This window comes from Galeopterus variegatus, unplaced genomic scaffold (genome assembly GCF_000696425.1).
Source record: "Galeopterus variegatus unplaced genomic scaffold, G_variegatus-3.0.2 Scaffold2420, whole genome shotgun sequence".
NCBI classification, from domain to species: domain Eukaryota; kingdom Metazoa; phylum Chordata; class Mammalia; order Dermoptera; family Cynocephalidae; genus Galeopterus; species Galeopterus variegatus.
The window spans coordinates 141,748-164,213 of record NW_007728531.1 but is presented as its reverse complement, the minus strand read 5'-3'; the positions used below and the strand labels follow the sequence as shown (position 1 = coordinate 164,213).

The 22,466-nt window shown below is 43.1% G+C and overlaps 1 protein-coding gene across 1 annotated transcript in view; it reads left to right on the top strand.

Moving 5' to 3' along the window:
• Window positions 1–22,466, top strand: part of LOC103597776 (guanylate cyclase soluble subunit beta-2-like) — a 50,132-nt gene that overhangs the window by 18,771 nt on the left and 8,895 nt on the right. Inside the window, exons 6-12 of the mRNA XM_008581641.1 lie at window positions 28–131; window positions 1,513–1,729; window positions 6,060–6,380; window positions 9,634–9,782; window positions 10,333–10,479; window positions 16,788–16,942; window positions 20,017–20,168. Of these exons, the coding sequence (XP_008579863.1) occupies window positions 28–131; window positions 1,513–1,729; window positions 6,060–6,380; window positions 9,634–9,782; window positions 10,333–10,479; window positions 16,788–16,942; window positions 20,017–20,168 (1,245 nt within the window). The remainder of the gene's footprint in view (window positions 1–27; window positions 132–1,512; window positions 1,730–6,059; window positions 6,381–9,633; window positions 9,783–10,332; window positions 10,480–16,787; window positions 16,943–20,016; window positions 20,169–22,466) is intronic.

The window sequence follows — 22,466 nt, the reverse complement described above, 5'->3', positions numbered from 1 at the left end:
ATGAGGACTTCCTTTTTCTGTGTCCAGGGCATCTCATGAACACCTTCGAGCCAGTTTATCCTGAGAGGCTCTGGATTGAAGAGAAGACGTTCTGCAATGCGTTTCCTTTCCACATTGTATTTGATGAATCAGTAAGAGGCCTGATTTATAGTGTTTTATAGCTAGTGGGGACTTTCAAGTCTCTGAGAAGTTCCCAGAGTTTGGGAGACTAGGCTTTAGCCTGGCAGGACCATTGACTTGCTTTTCATATTGTGGCATCCTTCAGAAACCAGAATGCAGGGTCTTCGTGATGGGGATGGGAGGGAGCAATGCCAAGTGGTTGCATCTAGAGAATGCATGGGAAGGTTTGCCACTGGGGAAAAGGAAGGGGCGCCAAAGCTCAGTACACAGAGATAACAGCACACTTCAGTAGCAACAGAAGTGTGCAGTCCTAAATGCCGCCTCTTGCTCATCTGTGGGGCCACTGTGAATGTCTCAATCCTGTCAAGCTTTGCTTTCTGCATTCTGAAGGTCAGGGAGAGGTCAGTGCTGACCTCATGCCGTGCTCTGTGGAAACTGTGAGCATGACCATAAAATATATATCAACTGAATTGATTATGAACTCATTTAAAGGGCAATTAGGCAGAACAAATTTGGTCAAAAATCATTTTAAATTCCTTCAGCTATTGTGATTTTCTCTATTTACTTGAACACATAGACATATTAAATCATCACCTACCCGTTGACTGCTTGATACAGATTCTATCAAATTTATTCCTTTGAGGATAGTCTCTGCTTACAAAGAAATTATGATGTAACTGAAGTAAACTAACAGCCCATATGAAACAACTAGGAATTCAAAAGCAATGTACCTCAATTTTTCCCCAGTGCCACAATGATATTATTATTATTGCCACTATTAATATTTTAAATTCTGACTTTCTTTAAAAACTCGCTTTCTTTTTAACATTTGGGCCTAGAATAATAGAAAATTTAATGATACGTTTCCAAAAGGTTAGGTTGATTTCTATGGCCTAACAGAGTTCCCACTGTTAATGAGTTAAGTATTCCTGGACAGTCTGTGCTGGCATTGGACACTGTATGACAAGGATGCCCATGTTACTTTTTCCTCTGTGTGTTCCGTGCAGATAGCAGCGAAAGCATCTCCCACCCCCTTACCCAGGCCTGGGTGTCAGCTTTAATGCTATAGAATTTGCTAGTTTCTTTAACAGTAATGAGAGAGAAAGAGAGGGAGAAGAAGAAAGAACTATTTGCCCCATTGAGAGTTCTAACCTCTGTTTCTTGTTAGTCAAAAATAGGCTTCTGAGTATTCTTATACTATCTTTTCTCTTTCAGACATTAGCTACAGATTTGTTTAAAAAAATGTTTATTGCTTCCATGATGTTTATTCCATTTCTGAGCCTTTTGCCCCCAATGGGTCACAAAGCATGGCCAAAGTGTTATTTCTAAGAGCAAGTTTATGGTGGAGATTGCCTTCTATTCCCCAGCCTAACATCTGTCCCCTGTGAATAGCTGAGGGTCAAGCAAGCCGGAGTGAACATTCAGAAGTATGTCCCAGGACTCCAAACCCAGAAGATTCGATTAGATGAATGTTTCTCCATCATTCATCCTCAAGTTACCTTCGACATTTTCAGCATCTGCAAATTTATCAACAGTCCATTTGTCCTGAAGACACGAAGGGAAATGCTGCCTGAAGCATGGAAAAGCCAGCCCACACTCAAACTCCGAGGTAATAGTGCACCCCTTGCCTGCTGCTCCCTGCCTGTTTGGGAGCTTGATCAGAAAGGGAAGAGGCAGAGTTTTCCAATTTCCTAAAAAGTGGGGCAGGGACTATATTGAGAACAAGTGGGTTTTCTTTTTTTTTTGACATTTCCACTTGACCTGATTTATAAACAATATATTTTATTTCCTCAACTATTTCTGGTTTAGACATAAATGAAATATATGTAGGCACATATATGTAAAATGTAGTTATATGTCTAATTTAAAATTTCTGTAATTATAAAATTCTGGTCTCTGTTACTAAAATTTTCAGAATACATGAGCTACTACTGGTATTAATATAATGTCTGTCCTTTATATAACAACATGATCATCTGAGCTACTGTTAGTAGGGCACGCTTTTTGTTTTTAATTGTGGTAAAATTTACATAACATTTACAATTTTAACCATTTTTAGATGTACAGTTCATTAGTATTAAGTGCATTCACAAGTTGTACAACCGTCACCACCAGTCCACCCCCAGAATGATTTTCATCTTTGGCAAAACTGAAACTCTGTATCTATTAAACAATATCTCCCCATTCTGTCTTCCTCCAGCCCCTGGCAACTATCATTTTACTTTCTGCCCTATGAACTTGACTACTCTGGTACTTAGGTGAAATGTATAGTATTTATCTTTTTGTGACTGGCTTATTTCACTTAGCATAATGTCCTCCAGATTCATCTGTTTTGTACCATGTGTCAGACTTTCCTTCCTTTTTAAGGCTTAATAGTATTCAACTGTATGTCTATACCACATTTTCTTTATCCATTCATCTGTTGATGGACACTTGGGTTGTTTCCGCTATTCGGCTATTGTGAACTCTACTACTATGAACATATAGTTTGGTATACAAAGGTCTCTTTGAATCTATACTTTCAATTCATGTGAGTATACACCCAGAAGTGGAATTGCTGGATCATATGGTATTTCTATATTTAATCTGTTGAGGAACTGCCATAGTGTTTTTCATAGCTGCTGCACTATTTAATGTTCCCATCAACAGCACACCAAGATTCCAATTTCTGCACATCGTCCTGAACACTTATTATTTTCTGGGTTTTTTTCTTTCTTTTAAATGGTGGCCATCCTAATGGGTTTGAAGTGGTATCTCATTGTGGTTTTGATTTGCATTCCCTAATGATTAGTGACATTGAGCATCTTTTTTTTTTTTTCCTTTTTGTCTTTTTTCGTGTCCGGCAACGGATTGCAACCCTCAGTGTTGCGCCCGTACCGGACCCGGACTGGCAACGGGATCTTTCCTTTTTGTCTTTTTTCGTGTCCGGCAACGGATTGCAACCCTCAGTGTTGCGCCCGTACCGGACCCGGACTGGCAACGGGATCGTAACCCTCGGTGCTGCGCCCGCACCTCGCTCAGCCAGTGAGCGGGAACCAGTCTGTATGTGGGATCCGAACCCTTGACGGGAGCGCCGCTGCGCTCCCAAGCGGCGCACTGTAGCAGTGCGCCACCCGGCCGGCCCATTGAGCATCTTTTTATGTGCTTATTGGTCATTTCTACATATTCTTTGGAGAAATATCTATTCAAATCTTTTGTACATTTTTAAATTCGGGGGTTTTGTGGTTGTGGAATTTCTTTATATATTCTGGATATTAGCCCCTTAGCAGTTACGTGATTTGCAAATATTTTCTCCCATTCTGTGGGCTGCCTTCTCATTCCACCTGTTGATTGTGTCCTTTGATGCACAGAAGTTTTTAATTTCAATGTAGCCCAATTTATCTATTTTCTCTTTTGTTGTCTGTGCTTTTGGTGTCACATCCAGGAATTAGTTGCCAAGCCCAATGTCATGAAAATTCTCCTCTGTTTTTTCCTAAGAGCTCTACATTTAGGTCTTTGATTCATTTTGAGCTAATTTTTGTGTATAGTTTAAGGGGGCACACATTTGAGCTGTATTTCTGTTTACTGATGATTAGGTGTTCCAGGCACAAACACAGGCAGAGCTGAGGGAATGTCTGAGAGGAAAATGACGTGTTCTGGGAACCCAAGTGAGTTGTAGGGTGGTGTGATGGAAGACAAGGTGGCATGATGAGGATCTGAACTTCATTATGCAGCTGGAAACATTTTTATGTGTCTGCTGTAGTCAGATTTGAGGCTTAGAATGATCACTCTGAGGCCAGCCCCGTGGCGCACTCGGGAGAGTGTGGCTCTGGGAGCGCAGCGACGCTGCCGTCACGGGTTCGGATCCTATATAGGAATGGCCGGTGCACTCACTGGCTGAGCGCCATGCGGGTGCACCAAGGGTTGTGATCCCCTTACCGGTCACAAAAAAGACAAAAAAAAAAAAAAAAGAATGATCACTCTGGAGGCGTGTGAAGGACGGATCACAGCGTAGAGAAGACTCAGCCTGGGAGCCAGGTCGAGGCTACCGCAGGCTGCAGGTGAGAAGCTTTAAGGGGCTGAATGAACTCAGACAGCAGCACTGGGGGGCAAAAAGGCTACAGATTTATGAGATAATTAAGATAGGACTTGATGAGTGGATGTGGAGGTTGAAAGAGAGAATAGTGAGGATAATTATTAGCTTCCCTACTTGGGTAAATGGGATGAAGGTGTGATTAACTGAGAAAGGACATGACCTAAACTCAGGGGTTTTTGTCAGTCTGAGTCACCACTATATCCTCAATGCCTAAAACCGTGTGCCTAGCTCATAGTAGGGACTAAAAACATATATGACGAAAAAATTAGTAGAGAAAGAAGATTTGTAGAGGGGACTGAAAGTGAGGTCAGTTGTAGACATCCATGAAAAAATATGTAATAAGAGATAAAGAAAAAACCCACTGTTGATGAAAGTATAAATTGTCACAATCATCTTAGAAGGCAATTTGGCAGTATGTATCAAAGGCCTTAAAAATGAGCATATTCTTCGTCTAAGTAATTCCATGTGGAAGAATATACCCTTTACCAAAATAGCCCCGATCACACACAAAGACTTTCCTCAAGCTTATTCATTGCAATGTGGTTTATACAATGATAAACTAGACATAATATCATCAATTCTAGCTTATTATTTAAATAAAATGTGGCATAATCAATGTAGCCAGCAAAAATTATGGTGCATATCTATATTTAATGCTATGGAAAAATATCTATTTATTATTTTTTAAGTAAAAAAATCAGATTACAAAAAGAAGATGCAATATTGTATTAGTCCACTTCTGTTGTTTATAACAAAATATCTGGAACTGGGTACTTTATAAAGAAAATGAAATTTATTGCTTACAGTTTCAGAGGCTGGGAAGTTCAAAGCTCAGGGAACACATCTGGCGAAGACTCTGTCCTGGTGGTGATTACGACGATTCAGGGTATCACATTTTGAAATGGTGGAGCAGAAAGAGAGACTAACCTCCTCATTCACTCTCTTTGTGAAGCCCTCAGAACCATGCCCCTGACCACCATTATTATTCATTCACTAGGGCATGGCCCTACAATCTAATCACCTCTTCAAGGCCCCACCTTTCAATTACCGTAATAGGATTTCCCACCCTCAACAGCTACAATTGGGATTTAAGCTTCAATGAGGTTAGGGGCATCCAAGTCTACAGCATATATGATCCCAGTTTTTTTTTTTTTTACTGATACAAAATTATACTCCAAAATATTACCAGTAGTTATCTGTGTGGTGAGATTATGAAGATTTTTACTATTTTCTTTCACTTTTTTCATTTTTTTTTTTTTTTTGCAATGAATGTGTATTGCCTTTATAATAAGATAACAAACATATCTATTTTAAAAGAAATACACATCTCAAGTTTAGGAAGCTAAGTTTCTCTGGAAATTCAGATTTATTGTCAGCATGGTGTGGGATACAGGATGTAATGCTAAAAGTGAAGAAAACTAAGGCACTCATATTTAAGGAAAGAGCCAAAAACCCTAAAGGAATCATTCAAAGTAGGGGAAATCTCAGAGAGAGAGCAGGGTCAGAGAAGCCCCGGGATGCGAGGTTGCAGGAAGGAGGGTATGGTTAAGACCATCAAACAGCAGAAGGGCCGAGGAAAGAAAAGAATGAGACCTGTGTTGGGGTCGGCAGTTTGGAGGCCACTGATGGGAGCCACCTCAAAGTAAGAGCAACAGCCCAGGAGAAAGCCGTAGTGGAGAGGGGCTTCCGTGGGTATTCAAAGCAGAGGCAGCTCTCAGGGAATTGTGCACACGGGGGAGGAGTGTGGCTGTGCAGGGGCTGCAGGGCACACTGTGCAGGTGACGACTGGCTATCTGGTGAGCTCGTCTCCTCCCTGCTGGTGACATACTCTGTGGTCGCATTTCTCTCCATGATTGACCGGAAGGCCAGATGATCTGGATGGAGTCCATGCGCTGCATGATGTACCTGTGCTCTCCCAAGCTCCGCAGCCTGCAAGAGCTGGAGGAGCACGACATGCATCTCTCTGACATCGCCCCCCACGACACCACCAGGGATCTCATCCTCCTGAACCAGCAGCGGCTGGCAGAGATCGAGCTGTCCAACCAACTGGAGACGAAGAAGGAGGAGCTGCGCGTGCTCTCCAAGCACCTGGCCGCGGAGAAGAAGAAAACGGAGACGTTGCTTTATGCCATGCTGCCTGAGCACGTGGCCAACCAGCTGAAGGAGGGCCAAAAGGTGGCTGCAGGTAAGGCGACCTTCCATGCACAAGGGCCTCTGAGCAGGGGCAGCGAGCCCAAGTGCTTAGGGGCACCGGCTTTGCACCCAGGCAGATGCGGGTTTGAATTGTGACTCCCTCACTTGTAAGTGGCATGCTCCCTGGGAAGTTAATTTCTTAACTTGCACATCCTCGGCTTTCTTCTCTCTACATTGAGAATAATGAAAAGAGCACAGGAGGGAAAATGGATTAAATAAAAACGGCTGTCAACTATACACACCTAGAGTAGGTTCTCTAAAAATTTAGGCTGTGTCCTGAGACTGGCCTCACTGCTCAGTGATCATGAGTAGGGTTCTTAACTATAATTAGAAATAATGCACTCACACATTAGCTAAATCCTGGGGCGCCTCTGAGGACCATCCTGGGAGAGCAAGCAGTTTCTGGAGGGAGGGGCACTGTTTCCTCTGGACTCACATCCCCTTTTACACAGGTGTGTATTCACTCTCCAGACAAGCCTGGTCGCTGTACCAGGTGTGAGGGACTCAAAGGGTTGACAGCCTTGTGGGTTTGACAGATATTTACAGAATAAATTAATGGGTGTGGGAATGGCCAAAGGAAAGAAAGCTGATGTGCATTAAGAAGAATTGTTGTGCCAGGAACCGTGTTAGACGTGTTGCATATGCTCTGTCATTACATTTTCTCAACGTTTCTGAGGGATATGTTACCCATACTATTCATCTGAGCAAATTAACACTCGCCCCAGCTTATGAGTAAAAGAACTGGAAATGAATCACATTAAGTCCATCTAACTCCAAAATCCATACTCTTCCCACCACATAAGGTGCGGTGGAAACACGGGTGAAAGAGAAATTAATAATAAATAGATGTCAGGAGAGAAAGAGACAGGGGACAGGGTGGGGATGTGAAGGCACGTCACCAAAGTTTGTGGCACTTGAGCTGGGCCTTGAGGCTGAATTTCAGGAAAGAAGGAAAAGCATTTCAGGAGAGTGCGGTAGCAGCAGCAGCAGTGGTAAGGCACAGTGGGCATAAATACTGTGGTACACTCTCCCCAGAACATCGGGGTACAGGGGAATCTGCTGAGGCTGGGGAGTAGGGTGAGCCCACGTGATATGGTGGTCAATCTGGTTACCACGGAAAGGCAAGTTGCTTTTATTTTGTAGGCACTGGGGATTTATTTAAGTTTTTTTTTTTCTTACAATGGAAGTGACATGGTTAGTTGTGTAAATGCCATTTTGGCTGCAGTGTAGGGACGCATTAGAGGGAGGCAGACTGAAAGCCCGTCAGAGTCCAGCTGATGATGGGAAAGCTTGCACGAAGGCAGTGTGAGGAGGACTCGGTGGGATTTCACAACAGATACGGTGGGGATGAAAGAGTCAGTCAGTGAAGAGGCTGAGGTTTCTAGCATGGAAAAGTATGAGATGTTATCCTAGGACAGAACCAGAAAGAAGAGCAGCCTTGGGGGAGGAAGGTCAGTTTTAGAACCGTGGAATCTGAGATGTCTGGATACTCCACATAGCATGACCAGCAGGTAAATAGCAATTGCAGGGGAGCTCAGGGGAAAATTCTAGCTTGGAGCTCTGGAGTTACCGCAGTGTGGATGGTGGTTAATCACAGACTCTAGGAATGACGGATAAGGGATCCAGGGGGTGTGAGGTGAGATGAGAAGAGGGTGGGGTACTGAACCTTAGGGAACATTTATTATTTAAGAAGAAAGAAAAGCCTGTGAAAGATGTAAAACAGGGAGATCAGAAAGGTAGGAAGAATATGAAGAGACAATGGTAGGCCAGAACCAAATGGAAGAGAAAGTAACATGAAGGGAGTTTATTACCAGAGGTATGAATGGTATAGAAGGCACTTACAGTGTTCAAGGAGTCGTCCATTCAATCACTCAGCAAACATTTATTGAGCATCTACTATGTGCCAGACCCTGCTCTAGGTGCTAGGGACACAAGCACCCCATCTCATGGAGATTAGTCTTCCAGCGGGGGAGGGAGACAATGACCAAACAATTTCATAAAAAATACCATGCCACATAAGTCTTGTGGAGCTGGGGGCAGGCAATCAGGCTAAGAGGATAGAATCTAGGGGCTGTTAGTTTACACAGGGTGGTTGACAACATTTTCACTGAGGGAGTTACATTGGAAATGTGAGGCACAGACTCCTGTGGATATCTGAGAGAAGAGTATGTCAGGCAGAGGAAATAGCAGGTACAAAGGCCTTAAGGCTGGAGGCACTTAACGTGCTGGAGAAACCCCAAGGAGGCTAGTGTGGCTGGAGAGGAGTGAGCCAGAGGGACACGAGGTCAGAGAGATGGCAGGATGGAGGCGGGGGTCTGCTTTGTGGGCCATGGTAAAGATTTTTGGCTTTCATTCTAATTGTGGTGGAAGTAGTGGAAGACTTGAGGCAGAGGAAGGGGGGATCTGGCTTACAGAGGACATTTGGCTGCCACAGAAATTAGCACGAGTAGAGGCCAGAGTGGAAGCAGGGGCATGACGTGGGAGGACGTGTTGAGGCTGTGGTTGCTTCCCTGCCATATAAAGACAGGACACTCACCACTTCATGTTGACCAGCCTCTATCAACCCTGCCCTGGGTCTCCTGCAGTCGAGGCTTTGACTTGGCCCACTTCCTAGGGGCAACCTCTGTTGTCCCACAGCACTGGTCACTTCTTATTGGAAGTATTTGTTTGCTTTTACGTCTCCTTCACTAGACTGGGAGCTCCTTAAGGGCAGTGGTCCTGTCTGCTTGCTTCACATGATATGACTCTCCTAGCACGATGACTAGCTCATAGCGGGCACTCAATAAATGTGCTCGTAGCGGGCACTCAGTAAGTGTGCTCGTAGCGGGCACTCAATAAATGTGCTCGTAGCGGGCACTCAGTAAGTGTGCTCATAGAGGGCACTCAATAAATGTGCCCGCAGCAGGCACTCAGTAAGTGTGCTCATAGCAGGCACTCAATAAATGTGCCCGCAGCGGGCACTCAGTAAGTGTGCTCGTAGCAGGCACTCAATAAATGTGCTCGTAGCGGGCACTCAGTAAGTGTGCTCGTAGTGGGCACTCAATAAATGTGCTCACAGCTGGCACTCAATAAATGTGCTCATAATGGGCATTCAGTAAATGGCTATTGAATGCCTGGGTGAATAGCATCTGGCTGCTTTTCCCCAAGGCACAGGCAAGTAATTCTCAAAGGGTGCTCAAACCCAGAATTTATATAATTATTGTCCTATATCCTTGGCTATCACTGATACCTGGTTTCTGTTGCAGGAGAATTTAAAACCTGCACAATCCTTTTTAGCGACGTGGTGACATTTACTAACATCTGTGCTGCTTGTGAACCTATCCAAATAGTGAATATGCTCAATTCAATGTACTCCAAGTTTGACAGATTAACCAGTGTCCACGAGGTCTACAAAGTAAGTGTCTGTGCAGTGCAGGTGTTTCATGGTGTGCTCTGGCAGGGCAGGAATTTGATTCTAAGTCTTCCTTTGCCTCTATCTGCACTAGTCTGGGGTTTGGTGTGGATGGGAGTGGGATGAAGAAGAAAAGCTGAAAGAGAATTGGAAATATTTTAGGAATTTTAGTTTTTTAGGAATCCTTTTATAATACCCAGTGCTAAGATGATGACCTGGTGCCTCTGAGGGACAAATACTGTTTTCCCAGAGAATAGTTCTCCTACTCTTAAATTCAGCAGAAGAAAGTCTAATCCAAGTAATGTGTTATGTAATGTACGGCATCATATGACTTTTCCAGGAGCTTCATCTCCCCTGGGATTTCTTTCCAGAAAAATCAGGAAGGCCTTTTGGCTCTCTCATGTCTGTCTCCTGAGTCATTTTTCTTCTCACCTGCTCCCTCATGCTCCTCAGACCCCTGGCAAAGAATCACCAGTTTTTGTCAATATGTGGAAAATAACAAACATATTTAGTGACATATTTAGTAAGGAATACCCATCTTTTTTCCTGACAGGTAGAAACAATAGGAGATGCTTATATGGTGGTAGGCGGCGTCCCAGTGCCTGCTGTGAGCCATGCTCAAAGAGTGGCCAATTTTGCCTTGGGGATGAGGATTTCTGCAAAAGAAGTGATGAATCCTGTTACTGGAGAACCCATCCAGGTAGAGAGCAACTGTGTGCTTGGCTTAATACCAAACATAGCGCACACAGTAGTAGAATTTTACTAGTCCGCTTAGGTGTTATTGGGTACGTTACTGTAATTAAAATGGGTAATTCCTCCCAATTCTTTTCTTCTCTTGCATATGTTCCTAAGTAATAGAGATGTTAGTAAGGGTATCACAGTCTCAACCTCTCTCAATTTTATGAGGCTGTGGCACTCGGGATTTTCCTGTGATTCACTGCAAGCTTCCTTTGTCCCTAACTTAGGACAGCACTGAGCACGTCTCCCTATTTATCTTGTAGGGTTCAATCCATCTTGAAAGCCAGCTCATTTATAATTCCTGCTTTTTTTGTTCAAGCATTTCAACAAGTGGTTCAGGTTTACTGAACAGCCAACTCTTCCTGCTTAGGGAAATTATGTATCCAACATGCCATCTGACAGGTTCAGAACTCAGGCTGGGGTGTGAAGCTGACTTCAGCCAGCAGGTGAGACACCAGGATGCCAGAGATATTCAGAATGGCTTTCCTTCCATCCTGTGGCCATCGACGAGACGTCTGCTCGCCTTTCTCACAGGAAGCTCCTCTTCCAAGTATGGAAGTTTGTTCACACTGTAAAAGTTGGACAGTTTTAGCGATAAAAATTAAATGTCCTCTTCTGCCAGCTCAGCAGATCCTAATCCTCCTGAGTTGGCTTAGAGTGGTGTCTCTCTGCCTTTTGATATCTAGATCCCTCCCAGGCTCATGTTAGTAAAAAATTCAAAATAAACTAAATAGCTGACTAAAAATGAATAAAACCAAGTATGAGATGGAATATGATTTTTCCAAATTATAAATCCTTTGCAGGAGATTCTGAAATGTTCTCTTGCCCTCACCACAGTGATGTATAAGCTGAGAAATATTCCTCATCACTGTAGTCTTCTGAGTCAAAGCTGTCTTGGGCGATCACAAGAGCAAAACATGAACGATACTTGACTCATTGTAAACACACGATATGCATCTGTTGAATAAAAACCTCAATGTAATAAATAAAAAATCAGGATGGGAGGTAATGAGAGAGTAGGTATAAGATAGTCAGATAAGAAATGAGCGTTTCAGTTAAAGGACTCCAGTGTAAGTCACTGAAGAAAAAATAATTGAAAATATTTGATTGTGTAAATAGAAAGAGGTGTGTGTATGTGTGCATGTAGGAAAGGGGCACAGCAACAGAGAAGACATAATGCTACATCAATAAGAATGAAAATAAACAAGGACTTCCTAGAAACTCTCATGGTGGATTTACCAAGAAAAACACAGGAAAGGATGTTAGCAATTCTAGCATAAGAATAGAGACACAGTTAGGAGCACCTTAGATACCCACCAGAAACAGCATATCATGTGGGTTTATTTAAGGAAGTAGGGGAAAGGACTGGAAACTTTTTTTTTCCTTTAGAGAATTGTGCTGCCATTTCTACAGTTTTAAAATTAGTGCATATTGAGATCCTTTATTCTTTCATTCATATAGCCTTTCATATACATTTACTGAGATCCTACTATGTATGAGACAGTGTTAGTAGGTGCTTTGAGGGATTCAGAGACATATATTGACAAGCTCTTTTCCTAAAGGAATTAATAATCTGGTTAGGATGTAGAAAGCTGCAAGAGATGCTGTTTCCATCCTAGTAGGTTTTTTTTTTTTTTTTTAATTCCATAAGACGACAAAAAAAAAAACCCAAAAAACTAAAGAAACTAAATTCTAGAAAGTGGCAAGCGTTTTCAAGGAGAAGGTATTCATAATTATGTTTATTCCTCATAGGAGAAATAATCCACCAGATATGAGGGTAAGGAGAAATGGGTCTAAATTTTAGTGAACTTCTAATAGCCACACGTAGGCTGCAATGACAGTTTAGAATCCTAAAGAACCCCTGCTATAGAGTCTGTAGCCATCCACCAACTCTTTCCACAGGGCCCCTCTGAGCACATGGGGCTACTGAGCAGGTGTTGAGTGCTTGGGTTCCCCAGCCAAAGGGGGACAAGGGGGGAGAGCTGAGAGAGCCCCCTGTCCCTGAGGTGTATGGGACCTCTCCCAAATGCAAGGCAGTGGCCCATGAAGGGCTAGTGTAGAAAGAGAACTGAGAGAAATCCCTTTGAGGTACTCTTGTCTATCACCAAGAACACCACAATTACCCTTTGAAGTCTGGGGGCAAAGAAGAATGACACAGAGAAATCTTCCCTGTGCAAAGAGTCAGGGTGGGACTAATGAGTAGAGAGATCCCCCCAAATACCACAGTTGGGCTGTAAAGCAGAAAGAGAGCTCCTAAAATTTACAGCTTGGCTGTAAAACATCAAGAGGTTTTCAAAGTCTTGCTGGTGCTCAGATTTGAAGCCCTGCTGGAGTGAAAGTTCTAATCTAGCTTCATAACATTTGAAACCAGTGCTGCATAGAATTTAGCAATATCTCTGCAAAAAGCCCAGACCCAACTCAAGTACAGATTAAATTCATTCAGTCTTCACTCTAGCAGCTTGACAGGAGAAAGGGTATGACCTTTTCTGAGAGGTAAAAATTATCTACTTCAGCCTCTACTATTTTTTCACACACAATATGGGCCATACAATTAAATAATTTAAAATACAAGATGCAAGAAGAAACAAGAAAGTGGTAATGTGATATATACCAATAGGGAAAATAGTCAATAGAAACAGGTCCAGAGATGGCCTCAATGTTGGTATTATTAGGCAGGGTCTTTAAAATAACTCTGATAAATATTTTAAAGGACCTACTAGAAAAGGTGAAAAACAAGTGTGAACAGATGAGAAATATATATGAGTGTACTTCAGAAAGTTCATGGAAAGACTCTTTCTATCTTTCAATTCTATTTTCCCATTAACTTTTCAAAGTACCCTTGTACACAGGCTAATATATATATATATATATATATATATATATATATATCTGTATTTGTATCTATCTATCTGTCTATATCTAAAGCTATATCTATATAAAATGGAAATGAAAACTATGAAGTCAGAAATAAAGAATTTATTTTATGGGTTTAACAGAGACTAGACACAATAGAGGAAAGATCCAGAGAATTTGAAGAAAGAGCAATAGGAATTATCCAGACTGAAACATAAGGAAGAAAACAGTGAAACAAAATGGAACAAAGCAGTTTAGATCTGTATGACAATATCAAATGAACTCCCATATACAGAACTGGAGTTCTAGAAGAAGAATAGAATTAGAAAGGATTGGAAGATATAGAAGAATATCTTTGGGAAGTAGGGATAGGTGAAGAGCCTTAGCCATAACACAAAAAGAACTATCTATAAAAGAAAACATTAATAAGTTGGACTTCATAAAAATTTTTTTTTTTCCTTTTTGTCTTTTTTACTGACCGGTAACAGGATCGCAATCCTCGGTGTCACGCCCGTACCGGGGACTGGCAACGGGATCGCAACCCTTGGTGTTGCGCCCGCACTGTGCTCAGCCAGTGAGCAGGAACCGGTCTCCACATGGGATCCGAACCCTCGGCGGGAGCGCCACCGCGCTCCCAAGTGGCGCACTCTCCAGTGCGCCAACGGGCCGGCCCAGGACTTCAGAAAAATTTAAAAATTTTGCACTGCAAAAGACCCTGTGTGATGATTAATTTTATGTGTCAACTTGACTGGGCTATGGGCTGCCAACATATTTGATTAAATATTATTTCTAGAGAAAAAAAAAGAATGGGTTGGAAGAAATATTTGAAGATATAATGGTTGAGAATTTCCAACACTTATGAAGGGTATCCACCCCCGTATCCAAGAAATCACTTCAGTTAAAATATACCAAAAGCCCTACCCAGTGCAATAAAGCAAGAAAAATAAATATAAGTTAAGACTGGAAAGGAAGAAGTAATATTAGCATTATTCACAGACCAAATAATGTTGCACCTAGAAAACCTTATACAAATGACAGAAAAGTATAAGATCTAATCAATGAGTTTAGTGAGGTTACAGAAAGCAAGAACAGTACACAAAAATTAATTAAATTTATATTTGCTAAGAATGGACAATAGAAAAATTAAAATTAAAATAAAATAAAACTATTTACATTCCTAGGAATAAACCTAACAAAAGATACACATGATTTCTATGCTGAAAACTACAAAAGATTGCTTAGGGAAAATAAAGACCTAATTAAATAGAGATACATCACATTCATGACTGGAAAACTCAATATGGTTAAGGTGTTTATTCTCCTCAAACAGATGTATAGGTTTAGAAGAATACCAGTCAAAAATCCCATCAGGCATCTTCGAAAATATTGACAGGTTGATTTTAAAACTTATATGGAAATATAAAGAATCTAGAAGAGCCAAAATAATCCTGGAAAATACAAAATTGGAGGATGTACACAACTTAATCTCAAGACTGATTTTAAGGCTAGGGTAATAAATATGGAATGGAATTGGCAGAAGGATAGACAAAGAGATCATTGGAGCAGTACAGAATGTCCAGAAATGACTACATATTTAAGGTCAATTGATTTTTGACCAAGACACTAAATCAATTCAGTGAGGAAGGTGATCTTTTTTTCAGAAGTGGTTCTGTTACAATTTAATATTATATGAAAAGGAAAAAATATACCACAATCCTTCCTCACTCCATATACAAAAATTAACTTGATATGAATCATGGACCTAAACAGAAAAGTTAGAATCATAAAGCTTCTTGATGGAAATATAAGAGAATAGCTTCATGACTTTAATTTCTTAGATGGGACACAAAAAGCACTAACCATGAAAGGAAAAAAAAATGATGAACTTTGTTGTTCTGGGCCAAATTGTGCCCCACTCACCCTTCAATTCATATGTTGAAGCCCTAACCCTCAGTGTCACAGAATGGTGACTGCATTTGGGAGAGGGCTTTAAAGAGGTGATAAAGCTAAAATGAAGCCTTAAGGGTGGGCTCTATTCCAATCTGACTGATGCCTTTATATGAAGGAGAAATTTGGACACTCAAAGGGACAGTAGGAATGCACGTGCACAGAGGGACGGCCATGTGAAGACCCAGCAAGAAGACAGCCATCTGCAAGCCAAGCAGAGAGGCCTCAGGAGAAACCAAACTTGCAGACAACTGGATCTTAGATTTCCAGTTCCCAGAACTATGAGATAGTTGATTTCTACTGTTTCAGCCACCCAGCTGGTGGTAATTTGTTATGGCAGCCCTAGCAAACTAATACATTCATCAGAATTAAAAATTTCTGCTTATTAAAGAAAACGAATATACAAACTCACAGACTAAGAAAAATATTTGTAATACATACAAGGGTACTTTTAAAAACTCATGGAAAAATAGAGTTAAAAGGTGATATGAATCTTTCCATGGGCTTTTTGAAGACTGCTCATACATATTGCATATCCAAATATGTAGAGAATTTATACACATTAACAATAAAAGATTAACAACCCAATTTTTGAAATGGGCAAAATAATTGAACAGACTTTTCACAAAAGAAGATATTTGAATGGACAATATATATGGGAAAATGTGCTTAACCTCATTAGCCACCAGAAATGCGAATGAAAACCACAGGGAGATATCATTTCACACCCACTAGAAGACCAAATGGTGGTGAAAAGTGGAGCAACTGGAAGTGTCACATTGCTGGTAGAAATGGAAAATGGTACAATGACTTTAGAGGATTGGGCAGTATTTGTTTTATTTTTGTAAAATTAAATATGTATTTACCTTGTGACCCAGAAATTCCACTTCTAGGTATTCACCTAAGAGAATTGAAAACATATGTCCACAAAAATATCTGCACAAAAACGTTCATAGTAGCTTTAATTATAATAGCTCCAAACTGGAAATAATCTAAATGCTCATGAAGAGAATGGATAAACGAATCATGGTGTGTTCTTACAATAGAATACTCCTCAGCATTAAAAATAGTCAGCTACCGATACACACAATATGGATGAATCAAAAACATTATGTTGAGTAAATGATGTCAGACATAAAACAGTATGTGCTATATAATTTCATTTAGGTAAAGTCCTAGAACAGGCAAATTCATCTTTGGTAAAAGAAATAAGAATGTAGTTATCTCTGTTAGGGGGGATAGGGAGAGACCTTAACTGGAAAGGGGCACAAGATAATTTTGCAAGGCAGTGGAACTATACTACATTTTATTTTGGATAATGGTTACAGGGATGTATGCACTTGTCAAAACTCATGGAGCTAAATACTTAATATCTGTATTTTTTTTTTTTTTTTGTAAATTATACCTCAATTTGAAAGTAAAAGCAAGAGTATTAGATGGTCTCTTTTCAGTGAGATTTTCTCTGTACAGATAAGAGTGGGGATCCATACTGGACCAGTCTTAGCAGGTGTTGTGGGAGACAAGATGCCACGGTACTGCTTGTTTGGAGACACTGTGAACACAGCCTCTAGGATGGAAAGTCATGGGCTTCCCGACAAAGTGCATCTCAGCCCCACAGCTTACAGGTAGCCATTCATTTATTCATGCCTTCCTTTGTCCCTCCCTCCTTCCAGAATTTCCAGAGTGCTTAGCAGCCACTGGATGGGGGTGGTGGAGGAAACACATGTTTTTCCTCCCATGCATCACCGGCTTACAGAAGACATTCATTGTGCCAGACAGTAAATACTGCTTAGCCTCTACTATAACATAGTTTTTACCAAGAAGCATATAATTTAGCGTAGGGAAAAGCGAATTATAACCCAGAGGCCAAATTCAATCTGGTGCTTGTTTTTGTAAATAAAGTTTTATCGGAATACAGCCATGGTCTTACATATTGTTTATGGTTGATGTTGTGCTACAAAGGCAGAGTTCAGTTATTGTGACAAAGATCTTCTAGCCCACCAAGCTCAAAATATTTACTATATGGTCTTTTATAGAAAAAGTTTGCTGACCCTCTAGTGGAAGAAAAAAGAAAATTCACTGTTTATTTTTAAAATAGGATAAGTACAATGATAAAGATATGCATTAAAACAATACTTGAGCACTCGCAATAGACCACATTCTGTCCTAAATTATTTTATAGATGTTAATTCATTTACTGTTGCAACAACTCTATGGAGATATATTATTTACAGATGAGAAAAAATAAGGCACAATGAGATTAATAACTTGCCTCAGGTCTCAAGTAAGATGCAGCCCAGGGGGTCAGGGCTCAGAGTCCTGCTCTTTATCTATACAGTGTCATGCCTGAGGGAATTAGTGTCTGTCTGGGAGCCCAGGGGAAGGGGGCCTGACCCAGTAAAGAAAGGCTTTGTGGAGAAGGAGATTCCCCAGCTGAATCTTGAATGAGGAATACCAGAGTAGGATTTAGCCAAAATTGTGGTAGTGGGAGTAAAAACCAAGCAGTGGAAGCTCAGGTGTAGTGTATGTGCGGGGAACTATAAACACTTTAGCTTTCTGGGGTGGAAAATATGTGGCAGAAAGTGGTGAGGGCTGTGTGAAGCCTGCTGAAGTGTGGGGGCTCTGCACTGTAGGTGACGGAAAGACAATGACATGGTCAGGGTTCTATTTGGCACTGACCACTTTAGAGACCCAGTAAGGACAGATTTAAGGGTAGGAAATGAGGAAGACAAGACATGTTAGGAGTTTGGTCAGAACCAGAACATTGGCAGTGGGAGTACAGGGGAAGGTAAAACAACTAAACTTGGTAATTGCTTGAAATGGGGGGTAATTGCTAGAAAGAGAGACGATCCTCAGATGTCTCCCAGGTCTCCATTCTGGGTGACTAGGGCCTGGATGGTGGCATCATCATCTGAAAATTGGTGGTTGGGTCAAATAGGGACAAACAAGAGGTATCCCGGATCATGGGGCAGGCGATGAATTCAGGTGGGACAGGTTGAGTTCCAAGGAGCAGAGGGGCATCTGGTAGAGGTGCCATGAAATGGGTGGAGGAAGTTTGGAGTGGAAGTGTTGGTTGGAGATCCAGACTCACAATAAGCAACGTAGAGGTGGTAATTAAAGTCATAGATGGGACCACCTAGGGAAGGCTGCAGTGTCAGAACAGCGGGAAGAGAACAGAATCCTGGGCAGGGGGAGGAAGAGGAGCCCATGGAAGAGGCAGAAGAAGAAATAGACAGAAAAGGCCTAGGAGCGTTCAGGGTGAGAAGCACCCCTGCAGAAGGTTTTAGGGAGGAGGAGCTGAATAAAAATGTTAAATATAGTAACAAGGACTGAAAACATTTTATTTTTTTTTTTTGACCGGTAAGGGGATTGCAACCCTTGGCACGGTGTGGTCTGCACCACGCTCAGCCAGTGAGTGCACCGGCCATCCCTATACAGGATCCGAACCCGCAGCCTTGGCACTACCAGCGCCACACTCTCCCGAGTGAGCCACGGGGCCGGCCCAGGACTGAAAACTTTTGACCAGAAGTTTCTAGGACATTATCAGAAGTGGTCGTAGTAGGACGGTGGGGATACATGCTGGGTTGGAAGATAAAAGGAAGAGAGAGTTTGCATGGGATTAAAGCAGGAGACGGTCAAGTGAGAAGTTGTTTGTTTGCTTCTATTTGGGATATAATCAAGACCTAAATGTGTTAGTAGACTGTGGGGAGATGCTAACGGAGAGATCTGAAGATGGGAGGAGATCTAAAGATCAGTGGCTGATGGAGCCAGGCCCACAGGACATGGGAAGGGTGATCCCATGGACGGGGGCCCATGAACAAGAAAGATGCCACATCCTCTGAGATTGGGGGACAGGGTGGTGTGGTCGGTGGGGTATGAAGTCGCAGGCTCTCACCTATGATGATCATGATTTTGTAGATGAATCAGGTCACAAAGTTGGAGGCATAGTCAAAAGCTTGAGAGTGAGGGAAGCAGGTGCCAAATGGGGGGACATGTGGAGCGTAGTGAAGGTCTGTGCTCTCCATGAAACTGGCCAAGGTCGAGGGCAGGTTGATGAAGCGCCAAGGCAGCTGACCATGAATGTGCAGTATCTCTGGTCTGAGCAGTTCTTGGTTTTTCTCCAACATCCCTCAACTGCCAGTAAATAAATAAGCAAGTAAACATTTTGTTTAAACATTATCCTATAACTCTGTCTCTTTTCAGGGCCCCCTCCCTATACTCTTTGACTTCAGTTCCTTGGCAGCCAGAAATCATGGTGGAGAGAGCTGGGGTCATGACATGAGCACAATGGCAGCCATGTGATACACATGATGTATCAGGGGCTCCGGAGAAGATGGAAAGGGGAAGGCTGATGTCTGGGGACCTCACGTTTTAGAACCGTGGGGCGATGGTGGACACAAAGGCATTGGCGACACGGTGGGGGGAAATGAGAGGCAGCTCCTAGCAGGAATGTGTGGGGAAGAAAACTGGTGGTAGGATCAACAGGGTTTTGGTGGGTCCCCTGTGCCCTCCTGGGCCTTTGGCGCCTCCCTCCTCTCCCCACTGCCTCTGCCCCTTGGGCAGGCACTGGCTGGCTCCTCGGGTCCTCCCTCCCCCTCTGTCGTGTGTCCCTGACTTCTCCTCTGGCATCACCCTTCACCTTGTAGCAACTCCTGAGTCACAGATCTTTGATATCTGGTTCATGTTTTTCTCTGTGCAGAGCCCTGGAAAATCAAGGGTTTGTCATCACTGAGCGGGGTGAGATTGAAGTGAAAGGCAAAGGCAAGATGACCACATACTTTCTGATCCGTAACTTGAATGCCACAGAGGAGGAAATCATGGGGAGACCTACAACCTCCCTCGATCGCAAGGGTAAGCAAAAAGGAGAAGCCTGGTCGTGAGTGTTGAGTATTTTTTCCACTAAGCACTTCAGATGTGTTGAGTGTGGACCCGGGCTCTGCAGGGTCAACACAGGTAGCGTCCCCCTGACCACCAAGCAGCCACCTTCCCTGCGGTAGAAGCTCCTGAGGATCAGCTCAGCTCTCTTGCCCTGAACACTCTCCTCTCGCATCCTGGATCTTATGATGCTCTTTGAGCTGGACTGATGGATCTAGCCTAAGGGGTCCCACATGCATTAGTTTTCGGGGTTCCTCTCCATCCCTCAAGCTCTCCTGTAGCTGGGGATGATTTCAGAGCACTGCCTCTGCTCCTCAGCCCTAGAGGAGGCTCCCAAACGGCCTTTCCTCACACTCTAGAGCCTTCTACCTTCCTCATTTTCTTCTGGCTTCCAAAACTGGGAAGAAGGACAAAATTCGTGACTCAACCAGCTCCAGGAATGACAAGAGGGTGGGAGCTTAGCATAAAACACCCAGTGCTGAGCTGGACCAGGGATCACTGTTTGGCTCCTGGTGCACAAAAGAAGCAGCTGGAATCCAGAAACAAGGTCTCCATCAGCTGCAGGGCTCAGCCATCCACACACTCAGGGCCCTGCCACTACCACCTGACTGGGAGGGGAACGCTGGCCTGAAGGGAAGCCCAGTAGCAGGAGGCACAGCTTTAGGAACCTCTTAAGTAAACTGGAGAAGGAAATGGATTCATTCTGACAGGAGCTAATCTTTAGCTGCTCCAGGGGCCCACAGAGGAAAGTCTCTAAATGCAGAGGCTCCTTATTTACATAGTTGATATATGCAGGATGTCTCTTTGGGACACATGTATTATGGTTACTGTTTTTAAAAGTGGAGCTATTTCAACAAAGAGATGAATATTTAAGAACTTTCTGAATTGTTTTCCTAATGCTTTCATTCTAATATCTCACCTTAGTATTCATGTGAGCTGTGGTTGGTTTTGGCCATATTTTACTGATGGAGACACTAAGATAGAAAGATTTATATAAAAAACTCAAAATAACCTTGGCTAATAAAGACCAGGAGCAACCCTAGAGTTTTGGGGCCCTCAATTTTTAGGTTCTGGGTGCCTCACCCACCGACATCACCCTCTCCTCCCACCAATATGCTGTCCTCACGTCCAGAGGGTTCCTAGAGAGGGGTGAACACACTTTTCTTCTCTGTTCCTTCTTTGTTGTCAGACATGGACGAAGTAAAGAGGGGGTGGGGGACACTATGTCACGTGATTGTGGGAGAGGGGTGGAGGCTTTCGCACAAGGACAGGGCACAATCATTCTCAGATGCTCCTGGCCAGGGCCCTACACTGCACAGCTTTCTCCCATCCATCTGCGGGGGTTCCCTAGCTTTCAAGTTTGATGAACAGTATTCTGGAACACAGCCTGGGGCAGTAGTCTAACTTACTTCAGTTCTGAGCTCGAGGGGGAAACCCAGAGTCAAAAATGAATAAGGTACCTCCATTGGAAGACCTTAATGTGGAGCCGGAGAAAGAGGAGGGAGAGAAGATGTAAACAGAGGGGGAGCAGACACCCTAAACAGTGTCTCTGTGCCAATAAAGAAAAGGTGCTCCTTTGAGAGGGGGAGTAGGTAGCACCAGGCAGGGCTTTTAAGGGAAAAGGCAGCCCACCCTCTGGGCTGAGGCCAGCCCTCACCCCAATCCCCTTGGCCAGGTGCCTCATGCAGAGAAACTGCACAACCCCGTATGCGGTCCCAAGGAGGGAGGATCCAGCCGTCTTCTTTTCATGCTTCTGTACATTTCCCTGGTCCCTTTCTGGGGCAGCCTGGGATTTCATGTTGTGAGCCTCAGCCATGGGCTCTGAGGAAGGGCGCATCTGTCTCCCTGTGCCCCCAGGTTGGCCTCTTCCCTCAGATTACCCTCCCCCCCACCCAGGACACACACAGTGGGTTTTCTTTTTTTTTTTTGGATGGTTTGGGGAGGAGCGGGAGTAAGGACTGGAAGGTGGACTTCAGGTGAGTCCAATGTGCAACCAGTACTAAGAACCATGTCTTGGGCCAAGCAGTGCAGAGGGGAGGGCATCGTGGTGTCTTTGTTGTGCCCTCAGGGGTGACAAGCCCCACCCCACCCTGGTTGGATGAGACCCTGGGGTAGCGGGAACAGGAAAGGATGGCGTCCAGGAGAGCTCTTCCTCAAGCGTCCTCCTGTCCTGCCCTTTGTTCTCAGAAGCAGGGACATTTCCTCATTCTTCTTTTAGGTGATGAGTACATCAGATTATTTATTAAATGTCCTTCAGCCTCCCTAGCCTGACAT